This window comes from Haemorhous mexicanus, chromosome 34, assembly GCF_027477595.1.
Source record: "Haemorhous mexicanus isolate bHaeMex1 chromosome 34, bHaeMex1.pri, whole genome shotgun sequence".
NCBI lineage: Eukaryota > Metazoa > Chordata > Aves > Passeriformes > Fringillidae > Haemorhous > Haemorhous mexicanus.
Genome location: NC_082374.1, coordinates 278449 through 295063, shown reverse-complemented (window position 1 = coordinate 295063; position 16615 = coordinate 278449). Strand labels below are relative to the sequence as shown.

Below are 16615 nucleotides of genomic sequence, written 5' to 3'. Positions count from 1 at the left end.
GTGCTCCCGGTGCTGCCCATCCCCTGTCCCAGTGCTCCCAGTTCATCCCAGTCCCATTCCTGGTACTCCCCAGTCCTGTCCCAGTCCCATTCCCGGTGCTCCCAGTTCTCCCCCGGTCCCATTCCCAGTGCTCCCAGTGTTCCCCGGTCCCCATTCCCGGTGCTCCCAGTTCTCCCCGGTCCCCGTTCCCGGTGCTCCCAGTTCTCCCCGGTCCCATTCCCAGTTCTCCCCGGTCCCATTCCCGGTGCTCCCCAGTGTTCCCGGTCCCATTCCCGGTGCTCCCAGTTCTCCCCGGTCCCGTTCCCGGTGCTCCCCAGTTCTCCCCGGTCCCATTCCCGGCGCTCCCAGCCCCACCTCTCCTTTCTCCGCCGCGCCTCCTCCCTCTCTCCCGCTGCTCCAGCACGGCCTCCACCTCCCGGAGCGGCGGGTCCCACTCGCGCTCCTCCGCCTCTGCCTCCCGCAGCTGCTCCGGGCTGGGCCAGAGCCGCCACGCCGCCACCCCCGAGGCCCTCCCCGAGCCGCCCGAACCGCCGCGCGGCCGCCCGCAGGTCCTCCGGGTCGGCGGGGGCCGGGCCCGGGGCGGCGGCGCAGCGGGTCCGCCCGGTAGGGCCGCGCCGGGACCGGGACCGGCTCCGGGAGCCGCGGGCGGGCCGGGCCCAGCGCCAGCAGCGCCCGCCGCAAGGGCGCCGCCATCTTGAGCGCGCGCCGGAAGTGACGTCAAAAAGGCTGAAGGCGCGGGTGAGAATGGGGCGGGGTCTTGGTGAGGGGCGGGAGTGTGGGTGGAGCCGGGGGCGTGGGTCACCAGGATGGGGCGGAGCCTTGGCCGGGGTCCCGGGGGGGTCCCGGAGGGTCCCGGGGGGCTCAGGGGGGTTCCGGAGGGGTCTCGGGGGTCTCAGGGGAGTCCCGGGGGGTCCCGGGGGGGCTCAGGGGGGGTCCCCGGGGGGGCTCAGGGGAGTCCCGGGGGTTCCGGGATTTTTCCCGGGACCGGCTGAGCCCGGGGCAGCTCAGGGGACCCCGGGGGGGCCCGGTGGGGACGGGGGAGCACCGGGGGCTCATCCCGGGGGTCCCGGCAGGGTTTGGGGAGACCCCCGCGGGGGAGCGCGGCTCCTTCGGGGGGCAGCGGCCGTCCCGGAACGGCTCCGGGGGTCCGGGGGGGGCGGGGGGCGCGCGGTGCCAGCGACCCCCGGCTCCTCCCCGTGAATGGGGGGGGGCTGGGCTGGGGGCGGAACCCCCCGAACCCCCCCCGAACCTTTTCAGCCGCCGCCAAGCCCGGGGCCGCTGCCAAGCGCCGTTAACCCCCTCCGTGCCCGCCGCCCGCCCCCCCGGGCCCCCCCCACCACCGGGACCTCCCCAAATCACCCGGGACCCCCCCCCCCCACCGCCGGGACCCCCCCCCCAAATCACCGGGAGGGGCCGGGAAGGGGGGGCACGGGCGAGGGCACCGGGGTTACCGGGGGGGCTGCGGGCGGCGGGGGCCGCTCCTCGCGGGGCCCCCCCGGGCCCCCCCCCGCCCGCTCCGGCGGGCCCCGGTCGGGGGGGGAGCCCTAATGGCTTCCAGGCCTCGGCAGCCGCCGAAAACCCGCGCGGAGCGGAGCCAAAAGCCCCCCGAAATCGCCCCCAAAAGCTTCCCTGGGCCTCCCGCAGGGGGGGGTCCGCTGGGCCGGGCCCCCCCCCCGCCCTCCGGGGGTCCCGATTTCCCCCCCTCCGCCGGTGGAACCGGGGCCCCCGGGCCGGGCCGGCGGCGGGGGCCCCGTTTCGGGGCGGTTTTGCCCCATTTCGGGGCTCCTGCCGTTCCCGCCTTTGTCCGGTCCCCGCCGCCCCCAGCCCCAGTTCCCTCCGGGGGGCGGGGGGGACACCTGTGTCCCCCTCCCTGCGACCCCGGGCCTGGCCGGTGACACGCTGCGGTGTCACGATGTGCCCGAAGCCTGTCGCGACATGCTGTCCCTCCCCCCCGCTCCCCGCTCCATCTGCGGTGACAGCGACACACCTGGCACGGGGGTCCCCGAGCAGCCGGTGGGGACAAGGGGGGGACACGGGGGACACGGGGGGACAGCAGGGGACACGGGGGACACGGGGGGGACACCAGGGGACACGGGGGGACACCGGGGGCACGCGAGCTCTCGGGTCCCGGTCCCCTCTGCCACCGCCGTCCTGTCCCCGCTGTCCCCCTCCCGGTGCCCCGGCGGGGCGCGGGTTTTGCCCCCCCCCCCATGTCCCCCGCGGGTGGCAGTGCCACCCCCCGCCGTGGGGAGGGGACACGGGGGGCGCGGGGACACCCCCGGAGCCGCTGCCGGGTTCCCTCGCTGTCCCACAAGGCCGGGTCCCCCTCGGGGTGGCGGCGGCTCCGGCAGCGAAGGGGGTGACAGCGGCGGTGCGGCGGCGGTGCCAGCGCTGGCACCGGGTGGTGACAGATGGCGGAGGGGACGCGGCCGCAGCCGGAATGACAGATGAGGCTCCGCCGCCACCGCCGCTGCCATCGCCGCTGTCACTGTCACTGTCACTGTCACTGTCACTGTCAGTGCCATCGCCGTGTCGGTGCCAGTGTCACCCGCACTGCCGTGGCATTGTCATTGTCACTGCCATTGCCATGTCAGTGCCACCAACCGTGTCACCCGCACTGCCGTGGCATTGTCGTTGTCACTGCCATTGCCATGTCAGTGCCACCAACGTGTCACCCGCACCAGCGTGTCGGTGCCACCACCGTGTCACCGCCAGTGTCACCCCGCACCGCCCACGGCCCTGGCACTGTCACCACCCCACTGCACTGTCCCCTGTCCCTGCCCCTGCCCCTGCCCCTGTCCCTGTCCCTGTCCCTGTCCCTGTCCCTGTCCCGACACCGGCGCTGGCACCGGTCCCGTCATTGTCCTGGCACTGCCACTGTCGCCGGCGCTGCCATCATCCCGCGGTGGCCCCCGCGCGGTGTCACCTCCGGCAGCGCCACCGCCGCTGTCGCTGTCACCTGCGGGGCCCTGCGGGGTCACAGTGACGGTGGGACGGGGCTGCGGAGGGGTGGCGGCCACCCCGTGTCCCCCCGGTGTCCCCCCGGTGTCCCCCCTTGTCCCCCCGTGTCCCCCCCGTGTCCCTCCCGTGTCCCCTCGTGTCCCCTCCGTGTCCCCCCCGGTGTCCCCCCGTGTCCCTCCCGTGTCCCCCCGGTGTCCCCTCGTGTCCCTCCCGTGTCCCTCCCGTGTCCCCCCCCGGTGTCCCCCCGTGTCCCTCCCGTGTCCCCCCTCGTGTCCCCTCGTGTCCCCCACGCTCCATCCCGCCATGGGCGTGGCCTGTGCCACAATGGGCGTGTCACCCCAGAGAATGGGCCGGTCCCATCCACACCGTGGGCGTGTCCCTACCACCGGGGCGTGTCCCCAAGGGGGCGTGTTCTCCCCACGTGGGCGTGGCCGGCGCGCGCTTCCCGCGGCAAAAGTGCGGCGGGCGCCAACTTCGGGCAAAAACTTTCCCCGCGCGCCGCCGGCACCGGGACCCCCGGGACCCCCCGGCACCCCCCGGACCCGCGGAGCCCCCCGCCCATGCCCCCGCCGCGGGCTGACACCGCCGCCATGTACTCCCCGTACTGCCTCACCCAGGTACGGCCGGGCCGGGGGGACCGGGACCGGGGGGCGCCCGGTAACGGCGGGGGTAGGAGGGTGGGGGGGGTTCCGGTGCCCTTTGCTGCTGGCCGCGATCGGCTGCTGCCCCCCTAAAATGGGGTGTAAGGGGTGCGGCTGCGACCCCTCCGCGGGCGCCGGTGCCTCCCGGGGCAGCGGGGACCGAGATGGGGCCGGTGCGGGGCTGCCGTCCCGGTGCGGCCCCCGGTCCGGCTCCACGGTGCGGCGGCTCCCGGTTCTGCCTCGGTGCGGAGCGGATCTGAGCCCCGGAACGCTCGGCCCGGTGCGGCCGGGGTCCCCGCGGGAGGCGCGGGGGGCTCGGAGCGGGACCCCGGGGATGGGGCCGCCGGTGCCACGGGGGGTTTCGCGTGCCCGGCACCGCCGGGACCGGCGGGACCCCGGCCCCGGAGCGGGGTTGCGGCGCCGGGACCCTCAGAGCGACTTCGGGGGCCGGACGAGGGCGAAACCCCGCGGGGGCAGCGAGTCGGGGGGCGCCTCGTTCCGGGGGGGCCGCGGGGCGATGGCGGCGGGGTCGGGGGGGGGGCCGCGGTCCCGCTTTTGGGGGGGGGGGGGGGAGGAGCAGCGGCCGCTTCTCGGGGAGGGGCGCAACTCGGGGGCTGCGGCGCGGGGGTCCCGGTAGGGGTCCGCGCCCCCCCCGCGCTGTCCCGGGACGCCCCCGGTGCCCCCCCGGGGCGGTTTGCGGGCCGCCCCCGCCGGGCGTTGCTGCTGCCCCCCCCCGCCCCGCCGGCGTTGCCCTTTTCTCCCGCTTTTCGGGGCGGTTTTGGCGGCCGGTTGCGTCTGGGCCGGCGGCCAGCGGCGCTTCTCGCAGCTTCGGCGCCCGCCCCGCACACGCGTGTGCACGCGCCAGGGACACGCCAGCGCACACGCGTGTGCCCCGGCCCGCACCCGCCCGTGCCCGTGCCCGTGCCCGTGCCCCGCACCCCCCGGGCCCCGCGTTCGGTACCGGCGCGCTCCCCCCGGGCCGCCCTGCCCGCCCCGCCGCCGCTCCGGGGCGGGTTTGGGCCGGTGCCACCGGCGGATTCCGGGCCAGGGGTTGCACCGGGAGCGCCCGGAGCGGGCTGTGGGACGGGCGGGCACGGGGCTGGCCCTGGGGCACCGGCGGGCGGTGTCCTCCCGGTGTCCCCCCGGTGTCCAGGCAGCGGCTCCGGCCTCCTTGGGGGACACCTCAGGCTGTGGCTGGCGGTGCCCGGCGTGTCCCCTCCGTGTCCCTCCGTGTCCCTCTGCATCCCTGCCGTGTCCCTGCGGGTCCCTCCGTGTCCCCCCGTGTCCCTCTGCATCCCTGCCATGTCCCTGGGGGTCCCCCGGTGTCCCCTCCCCGCCGCACGAGCCCCCCTGCCCGTCCCCGTCCCTGTCACCATCCCGGCTGTCACCACCGGGGCGTCCCGCGCGGTGGGGACACCCCAGCCCTGTCCCGGTGCCCCGGTGGCATCGGGGGGTGGTGGCCGAGCCTGTCACCGGCCCTTGGCTGCGGGGCAGGGCTGGCAGGAGCCGTGGTGGCACAGGTGTGACATGTGTGTGACAGGGCTCAGGTGGGACAGCACACGTATGAAAAGGTGCAGCTGTGACACGCGTGTGATGGGTGGCAGGTGTGACACGCGTGTGACAGGGCACAGGTGTGACACCCGTGCGACGGCACACAGGTGCGACACACGCGTGTGACAGGGCACAGGTGTGAGGAGGACAGAGCCAGCACACGCGTGTGTCACAGCCCCGTGCACACGTGGCAGCCCCGCCGGTGACACGCGTGTGACACGGGTGCGTGCCAGGCGTGTGGCACGTCCCCGCCGTGTGCCAGCCCGGTGCCCCCCGTGCCGCGGCTGATGCAATCGGGGCAGGGGGAGGCACCAACCCCCGCCCTGGAGCCACACGGGGGGACACGGGGGGGACACACGGGTGGGGGACACGGGGGGACACGCGGGGGGGACACACGGGGGGGACACACGGGTGGGGGACACGGGGGGACACACGGGGGGGACATGCGGCTTTACGTGTGCCCCCCCGGCGCTGCCGCACCCCCGTGCCGCGGTGCCGGGCTCAGCCCCCTCCCCGTGTCCCCCCCGTGTCCCCCCCGTGTCCCCCCGGTGGCTGGCGGCATCAATAATGGAGGAGCGCTCGGCCGGGCCGGGGGGGCCCTGAATTATTGATGGGCCACAAAAAGCTTTCTTGGACGCCGCAGCACCGCGGGGCCCCCCCCGGCCCGGGCTGGCACCGGGCCACGGCGGGGGCCGGGCCGCGGGGTCCGCGCCGGGGCGGGAGCGGGGCCGGGGCTGCGGGGAACGCCCGGCACGGCCCGGAACGGGCCGCGCCGCCAAACCGCGGCCAAACCGCGGCACCGCCCGGAGCCGCCGCCGCCGCTGCGCCCGCGGAGCCGCTCGGGACCCCCCCCCCGGGCCCCCCCCCTGCCCGGCCCGGATGCGGGGGTCCCGGCTCGGCGCGGGGGAAGCGGGGGGGCGGATGCCCCGGTTCCCCTCGAGCCGCCCGCACGCCGGGATGCTCCACGTGGCTGCGGGCAGGGCCGGGCGGGCGCTTCCCCCTGCGCGGCCCGGGCCCCCCCCGAGCTCCGGGCACCCCCTCCCCGAGTGCCACGGTCCCCCTGCAGCGCCAGACACCCCCCGCCGGTGCCGGGGTGCCCCCCCGGACGCCCGCGTGTCCCCCTCCCGGGCCGCCTGGTCCCCTGCCAGAAGCATCCGGCACCTTCTCTCCGAGGCCACCTGGATGCCAAGGTCCCCCCCGGGCACCGGGGCCCTCCCGGGCCCCCCCGGCTCCGCGCTCGGGGGTCCAGGACGCCCCCTCGCTCGCTCCCACCCCCCCGGCGCCTGCCCTCCTCCCCACACACGGGAGGGTCTTGGCAGCGGCGTCAGGGGCCGCCGGGGGGATTTTTGGCGGCAATTCCGGCTGTTTCGGGCTGTTTTCTCTCGCGGCGAAGCCGAGGGCCGGGGGGAGCTGGCAGCGGCGCGGGAGGGCGGGCGCTGCCGGGGCGGGGGGGGGGGGGGCTGCTGGGGGGTGGGGGGGGGAGCTCGGTTGGTTTGTGGTGGGTTTTTTTTTTTCCTCCTTTTTTTTTTTTTCCTTTTTTTTTTTTTTTTTGGCCTTTTTTTCCCTCTTTTCTGTTTTTTCTGGGCTTTTCCCTCCCGCTCCGGCGCCGCCCCCCCTGCCGCCGCGCTGGCGCTCTGCCGGGCGCTCGCAGCTGCGGACGCGGCGACGTGGCTTCGCCCGAGACTGCGGCTCAATGCGGGCCCGGCGCAGCCAATGGCAGCCCCGCGGCACCGCGGCACCGCCGCCGGACCCCGCCTCGGCACCGGGCCCCCCGCCCGCCCCGCGCCCCGCCACGGCCGCCCTCCGCCGGCCCGCGCCTCCGGAACCTTCCGCCGTGTCCGGCCCTGCGCCGGGCCGGGCCGGGCAGGGGTCCCGGGGGTCCGGGAGGGGTGGCAGGTGTTGGGGAGGGGTCCAGGTGTGCGGGCGGGGGCACCGGGGCCGGGGGCTCTTTGTCTGTGCCGGGGTTTGGGGGGGACGAAGGCGCTCGGGCCGCTGACCCCTGGCACCTGAGCCGGCCTGGGTGACACCGGGGCCGCCCTGGGGGTCACTCCGGTGTCCCGAGGGGTCACTCCGGTGTCCAGACGGGTCCCAGGTGTCAGGGAGGGGCCCCAGGTGTCCCAAAGCCCCCCCCTGCACCGAGCGGATGCTGCTGGGCCTGGCCCTGGGGTCTCGGGCGGGCACCAGGGAGGGATCCCGGGCCGGGGGGGCCACCGCGGTGCCCAGCCCCCCCCCGGAAAACCTCCCCGCTGCGGCTTTGGGTTGAAAACCGCGAGGTTTGGTGCTGGGCGGGAGCCGCTGCCCAGGCCCGCTGCCGAAACGCCCAAATTTTGGTTTCTTTCCTTTGCACAGAGGGATTTAATTACCGGGGGGGGTGGGAAGGGGGAAAAGCGTTGGCTCCGAGTGCCGCGTCCGGGATTTTGGGGGCAGAAACGTCGGGTTTGGGCCATTCCGCGCTGGGGCCGCCACGGGGCCGGGGCAGGCGGCCAAATCCGGGGCCTTCCCGCGCCGGTGGCGGGGGGGGGCGGGACCCCCGGGAACCCCCCCGGCCCCGGGGCCGTCCTCGCCCGACCCTTTTTGCACGAGGGCTTTGCACGAGCACGAGGGGCCGCAGCAGGACCCCCCCACCCCCTGAACCTCCACCTTCCCCCCCGCGCCCGGGGTTTTTTTGGGGCGAATCCGCGGGGTTTTGGCCCAGCCCCCCCCCGGGGGTCTCAGCCTGCCCCCCCCTCCTTCCCCCCGGCCTCCCCTCCCCCCCCCCGGGGTCCCCCCGTTGCACGCGCGGGGCGCGCGCGGGGCACACTCGCCCCCCCCATTCGGGCCACGCCCCCTTCCGTTAAACCACGCCCACAGAGCCACGCCTCCTCGGACCCGGCCAATGGGGAGGCCGCTCCCCCCGCGCGCTGCGCTCCCATTGGCTGCGGCCGCTCCGGTCCCGGTGCCAAAAAGGGGCCGCGGCGGCTCCGCGCGCTCCGCGCCCGCGGCGGCGGCGGCTCCGGGATCCCCGACAGCGACACCCCCCCCCCCAAAAAAAACGGGGACCCCTGCCCGCACACACACCCGCACCGGCAGGGACACCCCGCACCGGGGCCCCCGGTACGGAGCCCCCGCACCGGGATCCCCCCATCGCCGGTAACCGGGACCCCGCGGCGGCTGCGCTGTCCCGCCAGCCGCGACCCCGCTCACCCAGCCCGCGGTTACCGGGATCCCCGACACCTGAGCGTTCCCCCCGCACGGTCCGCGCCCCCGGACCCGCCCCCGCTTCCCGGTAGTCCCCGTTAACCCCCTCCCCCCCACTCGGTTTGCGCCCCCCGTCCCCTCCTGTCGCCCCCGGTTCTGCCCCGCCGGGGCCCGACTGGCAGCTGCCTACGGCCGGGATGAGCCGCCGCGATGGTACGGACGGGACGGGCCGGGACGGGCCGGGAGCGGCGGGGCCGGGCCGGGGACCGGGGACGCGCACCGGTGGCACCGGGGACTGCGACAGCGGCCGGGCAGGGACCGGGGACCGGCGGCACCAGGAGCGGGAGAGAAGGGAAGGGGAGTGGAGGCGGTGCAGACGGGGGACGGAGGTGGCACCGGGGACTGCCGGGGACGGAGATCGGTGGCACCGGCGTTGGGCCGGCAGCAGGGACCGGCGCTGGGGATGGGGACCGGGGCGGCCGAGCCGCGACGGCAGCGGGAGCATCACCGGGAGGCGGACGGGGACGAGCGGGGAGGGACGGGGCTGTGGTGGCACCGGGGACCGGGCTGTGGCACTGCCTGAGACAGGGCTGTGGTGGCACCGGGAACGGGGCTGTGGTGGCACCGGGGACGGGGCTGTGGTGGCACCGGGATGGGGCTGTGGTGGCACCGGGACGGGGCTGTGGTGGCACCGGGGACGGGGCTGTGGTGGCACCGGGATGGGGCTGTGGTGGCACCGGGATGGGGCTGTGGCGGCACCGGGGATGGAGCTGTGGCCGTACCGGGGATGAGGCTGCAGTGACACCGGGAACGGGGCTGCGGTGACACTGGGCATGAGACTGTGGTGGTGGCACCGGGGACGGGGCTGTGGCAGTACCGGGGACGGGGACGGGACTGGGGCGGGCTCAGCCGTCCCTGCTCCGGCCACACGGGAGCCCCGCGGGACCGGGAACCGCCTCCTCCCCGGAGCACCGGGAACCCGGCGCATCCCCGCGGGGCCGGGACTGCCGGGGTCCCCCTTGGGCAGCCGGGGGTCCCCCCCCACGGGGCCGGATCCCCCATCTCCGGTGCCCGGGGGACGGGGATGGGGCCGGGAGCGGCGCGGGCGGTGCCCGGCGGGGCTCCGGTAGCCCGGCCCGGCCCAGCCCGGCCCAGCCCGTGCCTGTGCCCTCCCGTGCAGGATGAGTTCCACCCCTTCATCGAGGCGCTGCTGCCCCACGTCCGGGCCTTCTCCTACACCTGGTTCAACCTCCAGGCCCGCAAGCGCAAGTACTTCAAGAAGCACGAGAAGCGGATGTCCAAGGAGGAGGAGCGCGCCGTCAAGGACGAGCTGCTGGGCGAGAAGCCGGAGGTCAAGCAGAAATGGGCCTCGCGCCTCCTGGCCAAGCTGCGCAAGGACATCCGGCCCGAGTGCCGCGAGGACTTCGTGCTCTCCGTCACCGGCAAGAAGGCGCCGTGCTGCGTGCTCTCCAACCCCGACCAGAAGGGCAAGATCCGCCGCATCGACTGCCTGCGGCAGGCCGACAAGGTGTGGCGCCTGGACCTGGTGATGGTCATCCTCTTCAAGGGCGTCCCGCTGGAGAGCACCGACGGCGAGCGCCTGGCCAAGGCGCCGCAGTGCGCCAGCCCCGGCCTCTGCGTGCAGCCCCACCACATCGGCGTCACCATCAAGGAGCTCGACCTCTACCTGGCCTACTTCGTGCACGCGCCAGGTGAGTGAGGCCGCCGGCGGGGCCGAGCCCCCGGCCCCCGATCCCGGCGGTGGGCACGGTGCCCGGCCCCCTCCCATGTCCCGGGGGTCCTGCGCGGCCGCCCCGAGCTCCCCCCCGGGACCCCCGGCCCCCACCTGGGGCGTCCCCGGGCGGCCTCGCTCGCACAAAGCGGCGCCGAGTGCCAGCGCACGCGCCCGGCGCCGCCTGCCAAGCCCGCGTGCCAGGCTGGGCACCGGGATTGGCGCCGGGATTGGCACCGGGCACCGGGATCCGGGCTGCGGGCGCCGGGCTGTGCCAGGGGCGTGCCGAGCGCCCGTGCCTGGGGGGTCTCGGTGTCACACACGGTGCTGGGGGGGTCACACGCGTGTGCAAACACAGCTGGGGGGGGGGCACACGCGTGTGAGCACGGGGGGGAGACCCCAGCCCGGGCGCTCGCCCTCCCCACCCCTGCGGCTGCGGGGAGGGGGAGCTTTGGAGATGGATCCGGGGGCTTTGGGCAGTTTTGGGGCTGGATCCGGGGGCTTTGGGCAATTTTGGGTCTGGATCCGGGGGCTTTGGGCAGTTTTGGGGCCGGATCCGGGGGGTTTGGGTCGCTCCGGTGCCCCCGTTCTCCCCGGGCGCTGAGGGCGATGGAGCCGCTCTGGGGGTGCTCATCCGCCCCCCTCCCCAAATCCCCCTCTGCGCCCGCACACCGGACCCTGCACACCCACGGGGGGGGTCCCGGGCCCCCCCCGAGCCCCCCCCACCCCCCAGCTCCCCCCCCCGGCCCAGCTGCCGGGGCTCAAATCCCCCAAACGCGGCTCCCACCCGGCGCCGCCAAAATGGCCCCGGTTGGCACCGTGCCCCCGTGCGCGGCACGAGGCCCCGCCGGCAGCCCCAGCCCCCCCCCGCGGCCCCCCCGCGCCCCCCCCGCCCCCTCCCCACGCCGGGGGCCCTTTGGCTGCCGCGGGCCGGGGGGGGCTCGGTGCCAACCCCCCCCTTGCGCGTAAGATGGCGGCGCTTGTTGGCACCCGGAGCGCTCTGCGGCACCGCGGCCCCGCCGCCGGGACCCCCGCGCCGTGGGGACCCCCCCCGCCCCGCGCCGGGACCCCCGTGCCAAGGTGTGTCACACCCCCCCCGCCGAGCCCCCCCCCGGGCACCCCCGGCCCGGCCCGGCCCCCCCCCCGCTGCCCCTGGCACACACCCGCGGGCCCGGGGGACACCTGGGACATCGGGGTCCCCTCCCCGCGGGGGGGGCCAGGTTGGCCCCGGGGGGGTCTGAGGGGGCTGCGGAGCCCTGGGGGGGCACGCGAGGGGGCGGCGGGGGAGTGAGGACAGGGTGAGGAGGGGGCTGCAGGCAGCTCGGGGGGGTCTTTGGGGGGGCGGGGGGGGTCCAGGTGCGCCGCGGGGGCTGCCTAGGTGCGGCTCCTCCCCCTCGGCGTGGGGGACGCAGGTGCGGGGAGGGGGGGGGGACACCCCCGGGTGGGGAGGGGGCGCAGCTGCCCTGCAGCACCTGCCCCCCCCTCCACGGGTGGAGCTGGGGGGGCTCTGGGGCGGGGGGGAAGGGAGGAGGGGGCGCAGCAGGGACCCCCCCCCCCCAGTGGCTCTGGAGGGGGCTGGGGGCTGGGGGAGGACCCGGCGTGGGGCTGGGGGGTGAGCTGGGGGTGGGGGGGGGGGTCCGGCACGCGCCCGCCACTCGCGCCCCGCCCCCCACTCTCCCCCCCCACCCCCGCCGAGGTCGTGACCCCGCGCGTGCCCCGGTGACCCGTGACCCCCCCCCCGGGTGACACCGCCGGGCCGGGCGGGGGGGGCTGCTGCCCCCCGCCCTCCCCCCGGGGACGGCTCCGTGCCCTCCCGGTGAGGGGGGGGGGCACAAACAGAGCCCCGCGACCCCCGGGGGGGGGGGGGGATGGGCACGGGGGGGACCCCCGGCGATCCGGGCTGGGGGGAGGCCCTGGGGGTTCCCACGGGATGGGGGTCCCGGGGGGGGTTCCCAGGTGGTGGGGGGCAGGTGGGGGACACCGGGGGGGGCAGGACGGGGGGGATGTGGGGGGTGCCCGGGCTGCGGGTGCCCCTCCGCTCGGCACAGACAATGGGCGCTTTGTTGGCGCTGCCCGCTGGCGGGGGGGCCAGCGCATTCCTGGCCCCCGGCCCGGCCCCACGGCGGCCCCCGGCCCCCCCGGCCCGGCCCGGCCCCCTGCCAGCCCCCGACCCCCCCATCACCTGGCCGAGGGTCCCCTCGGGGGTACCGGGGGGGGACGGACACCCCCTCACCTGGCTGGGGTGGGGGAGCGGCCGGCGGGGACCCCCGGGGGGCGGCGGGCACCGGCGAGGTCCCGGCCCCGCTCACCTCGAGCGACCCCGCGGAACAACGGGCCCTTGAGCGGCGGCACCGGCTACCGGCGGCGGGGCCGGCCCCTCCCTCCCTCGCTCCCCCGGGGCAACCGCGGGGTCCCCCCCGGGGTCGGGGGGGGACGCGCTGGGCGGGGGGGGCGCCCCCGCGTCCGCGGCTGACCCCGGCTCTTTGCGCCCCCTCCCCAGATTCGGGACAGTCGGACAGCGCCAACCCGCAGGGGGACGCGGACATCAAACCACTGCCCAACGGTGCGTGCCGCCGCTGTCCCCGCGCTGTCCCCGAGGTGTCCCCAGAGTCCCCAAAGTCCCCGCAGTGTCCCCAGAGTCCCTGCAGTGTCCCCGGTGTCCCCAGAGTCCCCGAGGTGTCCCCGCAGTCCCTGCGATGTCCCCACGGTGTCCCCACAGTCCCCGCAGTGTCCCCGCGATGTCCCCTCAGTGTCCCCGCGGTGTCCCCCTCGGTGTCCCCTCAGTGTTCTCAGTGTCCCCCCGTGTCCCTCCTGTGTCAAGTCCCCCTGCAGTGTCCCCAGTTCCCCTCCTTGTCCCTGCAGTGTCACCCGTGTCCCCCCATGTCCCCCTGTCCTGTCACCCCCGGGTCCCCCCCGTGTCCCCCCACGTCCCCCAGTCCTGTCACCCCCTGCTGCCCCGGTGACCCCGCGGTTGTCCCCGTGTCCCCAGGGCACCTGACCTTCCAGGACTGCTTCGTCACCTCGGGGGTCTGGAACGTGACGGAGCTGGTGAGGGTGTCCCAGAGTAAGTGGGGACAGGGCCGGGGGGGACACCTGGGGACACCGGGGGACACCGGGGACAGGGCTGGGCTGGGGGACACCGAGGGGACACCTGGGGACACCGGGGGGACACCGGGGGACAGAGCCAGGCGCATCGAGGCTGGGGGGACACCAGGGAGGTCCAGGGGGAACCCTGGGGGGACACTGGGGGGACACCAGGGGGACACGGGAGGGGACAGAGCCTGGGATGGCACAGGGGGGACACGGGGGGGGAGGGCCGGGCTGGGGGGGACACTGTGGGGACACTGGGGGGAGGGGACAGAGCCTGGGATGGCACTGGGGGGGGACAGGAGGACGCAGGAGCGGAGGGGACACGGGGAGGGGGCCGGAGGGGGGGTGGCCGCCCTGCGTGGGTCCCCCCACGTGCCCCCCGTGTCCCCCCAGCCCCCGTGGCCACGGCGTCGGGCCCCAACTTCTCCCTGGCTGACCTGGAGAGCCCGGGGGGCTACTACAACATCAGCCCCGTGGCCCTGGGCCGCCGGCCCCTGGGGCCCCCCTCCGCCAGGTACCCGCGACCCCCGACCCCTGACACCCCCCGCCCCCCTTTGGGGGGTGCTCCCCCAGCCAGCCCCCCCTTTTTGGGGCGCTCCCAGCCCCCGCGACCACCCCAAGCCTCGGGGTCTGGACGTTCTCCCTGGCGCCCCACAAACCCCTGGGACCCCCAGACCTGCCCGGGCCCCCCCCATTTGGGGGTTCACCCCCCAGCCCCTGGGGTTTGGGGGGGGGGGGTCTCCTTCGCATCCCGCGAGCAGCTGGGACCCCCCCCCCCCCCCACACACCTTGGCCCCTCCGGACACCTGGGTCCTGTTTGGGGGGGCGGTGGGACCCCCGGCCTGCCCTGGACACCTCGTGGGGTGACACCCTGACCCCGGAGGTGACACCCCTGACCCCGGAGGTGACACCCCAGTCCCTGGAGGTGACACCCCTGGCCCCGGAGGTGACACCCTGCCCCCGGAGGTGACACCCTGCCCCCGGAGGTGACACCCCAGTCCCTGGAGGTGACACCCTGACCCCCGGAGGTGACACCCCTGGCCCCGGAGGTGACTCCTGCCCCCGGAGGTGACACCCTGCCCCCGGAGGTGACACCCTGACCCCGGAGGTGACACCTGGCCCCGGAGGTGACACCCTGACCCCGGAGGTGACACCTGGCCCTGGAGGTGACACCCCTGTCCCCACAGCGGCCCCAAGCGCCCCAAGGCGCTGGACGAGGGTGACCTGGAGGGTCCCGGGGACGACGTCTTCTACCCCGGCCCGGGGCGGTCCCCAGCCCCCGGCAGCAGCCAGGGGCCCTGGGGGGGGGGACGTTGACACCGGTGGGTGACACACGGGGGGGGCGGGGGGGGGCGACAGCCTTGGGGGGACACGGGGGGGGTCCTGGGGACAGCTGTGGCCGAGGTGGGGGGGACGGGGGACATGGGGAGGGACATGGGGGGGGGACACCGGGCGGGCGGGGGGGGGGTAACGGGGAGGGTCTGGGGGCACCGGGGGGACACCGGGGGGGGCACCGGGGAGGGCGGGTCGGTGCCGGAGGGTCTGGGGGCGCGCGGGGGGAGCTCTGGGGAGGGGGCGCGCGGGGGTGCCGGGGTTGCGGCCGCCCCGCCCCGACCCCCTGGGCGCCCCCAGGCCCGGCGGCGCTGAAGAAGTCGGGGAAGCTGGATTTCTGCAGCGCGCTCTCGGGGCACGGCGCCGCGCCCCGCATGGCCTTCGGCCACCACCCCCTGCCCGTCCTGGCCGGCGTCCGCCCCGGTGAGACCCCACACCCCCGGAGCTCCTTCCCGCGGGCCCGGGGGGCCGCCGGGCGACCCCGGGCCGGGGGGGCGGCGTCCCTGGGAGCGGCCGGGGCGGGCGGGGCGGGCGGGCGGGGGTCGGGCCGGCCCCGGGGGGGTCCCGCGGCCGCTGGCGCTGAGGGTCCCTGCAGGCAGCCCGCGGGCCACGGCCTCGGCGCTGCACTTCCCGTCGGGGTCCCTCCTGCCCCAGTCGAGCCCCTACTTCGCCCACCCCACCATCCGCTACCACCACGGGCAGGACTCGCTCAAGGACTTCGTGCAGTTCGTCTGCGCCGACGGCGCCGCCCAGGGCCCCCAGGTGCGGCGGGGACGGGCCCGGGGGGCGCGGGGACGCCCGGGGGGCGCGGGGACGCGCGGGGACACCGGGACCGCCCCTCCCCCGGCGGGGCGGGGCCGCGCCCTGGATGCAAATGAGGCTGAGGAGGCGGGGCGTGTATGCAGATGAGGCGCGAATAGGTGCGCGCTATGCAAATGAGGCGAGGAGGGCGGTGTCTGTATGCAAATATACCACAGGGGCGGGGTCTGTATGCAAATACACCACAGAGGCGGGGTCTGTATGCAAATACACCACAGAGGGCGGGGTCTGTATGCAAACGAGCCCAGGTGGCCGCGCCGGCTGCGGAGGGGGTGACGGGGACCCCCCCCCCCCCCAAAACTCCGCCCTGGGACCCCCAGCTCGGGGACCCCCCCTCACCTGGGGAGCCCCACCTGGGGGATCCCCCTGCGGGACCCCCACGTGGAACCCCCACCTGGGCGCACCCCGGGGGTCCCTCCGCGACCCCCGCCCGCCCCCCCCCCTCCCCCCCCCCGCCTGCCGCCGGTGCCGCTGCCCGTCCCGGGGGTCCCGGGGGTCGCGGGGGTCCCGGGGGTCCGTCACCGTGTTCTCGTTGCAGCCGTGCGGGGGCGCAGGGCCGGGCCGGGGGGGGCTGCGGGGGCCCCCCTGCCCCGACCCCTGCCCCTGCCCCCGCCGGAGCCCAAAGCCCCCAGCGGCCCCCCCGGCGGAGCCCCCGCCGCACCCCGTAAGTGCCCCCCGCCCCCCCCCGGGACCCCCGGGACCCCCGGCACCCCCCGCCCCCCACGGCTCCCCCCGCGCCCGCAGCCGGGCCCTGGCCGTGGGGGGCGGGGGGCAGGGGGGGCAGGGCAGGTGGGGTGCAGACAGGTGAGGGTGCAGACAGGTGAGGGGTGCAGACAGGTGAGGGTGCAGACAGGTGAGGGGTGCCCTGCTGGGGGTGCAGAAGAGAGGTGCAGGTGCCCAGGTGGGGGCACACAGGGGTCCCAGCAGAGGGGCACGGACAGGTGAGGAGTGCCCAGGTGTGGGGTGCAGCTCTGGGGTGCAGGTGCTCAGCTGTGGGGTGCAGGTGCCCAGGTGTGCAGTACGGGTGCCCAGGTGTGCAGTACGGGTGCCCAGGTGTGGCTGCCGCTGGGGGGTGCAGGGCATGTCAGGTGCCACCTGGGGAGCTCCGGGCTGGTGCCAGCAGCCGCCCCAGGGTGCCCCAGCACAGGGTGGCACCTGGGACCCAGGTGGTCACCAGGGCAGGTGGCAGGAGGAGGGGCAGTAGGTGCCAGGTGACACAGTGACCCAGGTGGCAGGACTGGGTGCCAGCAGGTGACAGGTGCCAGAGTGCCCCAGGTGACACAGTGACCCAGGTGCCAGCAGGTGCCAGGTG

The 16615-nt window shown here is 76.7% G+C and overlaps 1 protein-coding gene across 1 annotated transcript in view; it reads left to right on the top strand.

Moving 5' to 3' along the window:
• NFIX (nuclear factor I X) overlaps positions 1-15597 on the top strand; it is a 20188-nt gene extending 4591 nt beyond the window's left edge. The window contains 8 exon segments of the mRNA XM_059872065.1: positions 9511-10042; positions 12563-12625; positions 13052-13126; positions 13546-13666; positions 14340-14454; positions 14456-14474; positions 14785-14907; positions 15080-15597. Of these exon segments, the coding sequence (XP_059728048.1) occupies positions 9511-10042; positions 12563-12625; positions 13052-13126; positions 13546-13666; positions 14340-14454; positions 14456-14474; positions 14785-14907; positions 15080-15393 (1362 nt within the window). The 3' untranslated portion in view covers positions 15394-15597.
• The last annotated feature ends 1018 nt before the right edge of the window (positions 15598-16615 follow it).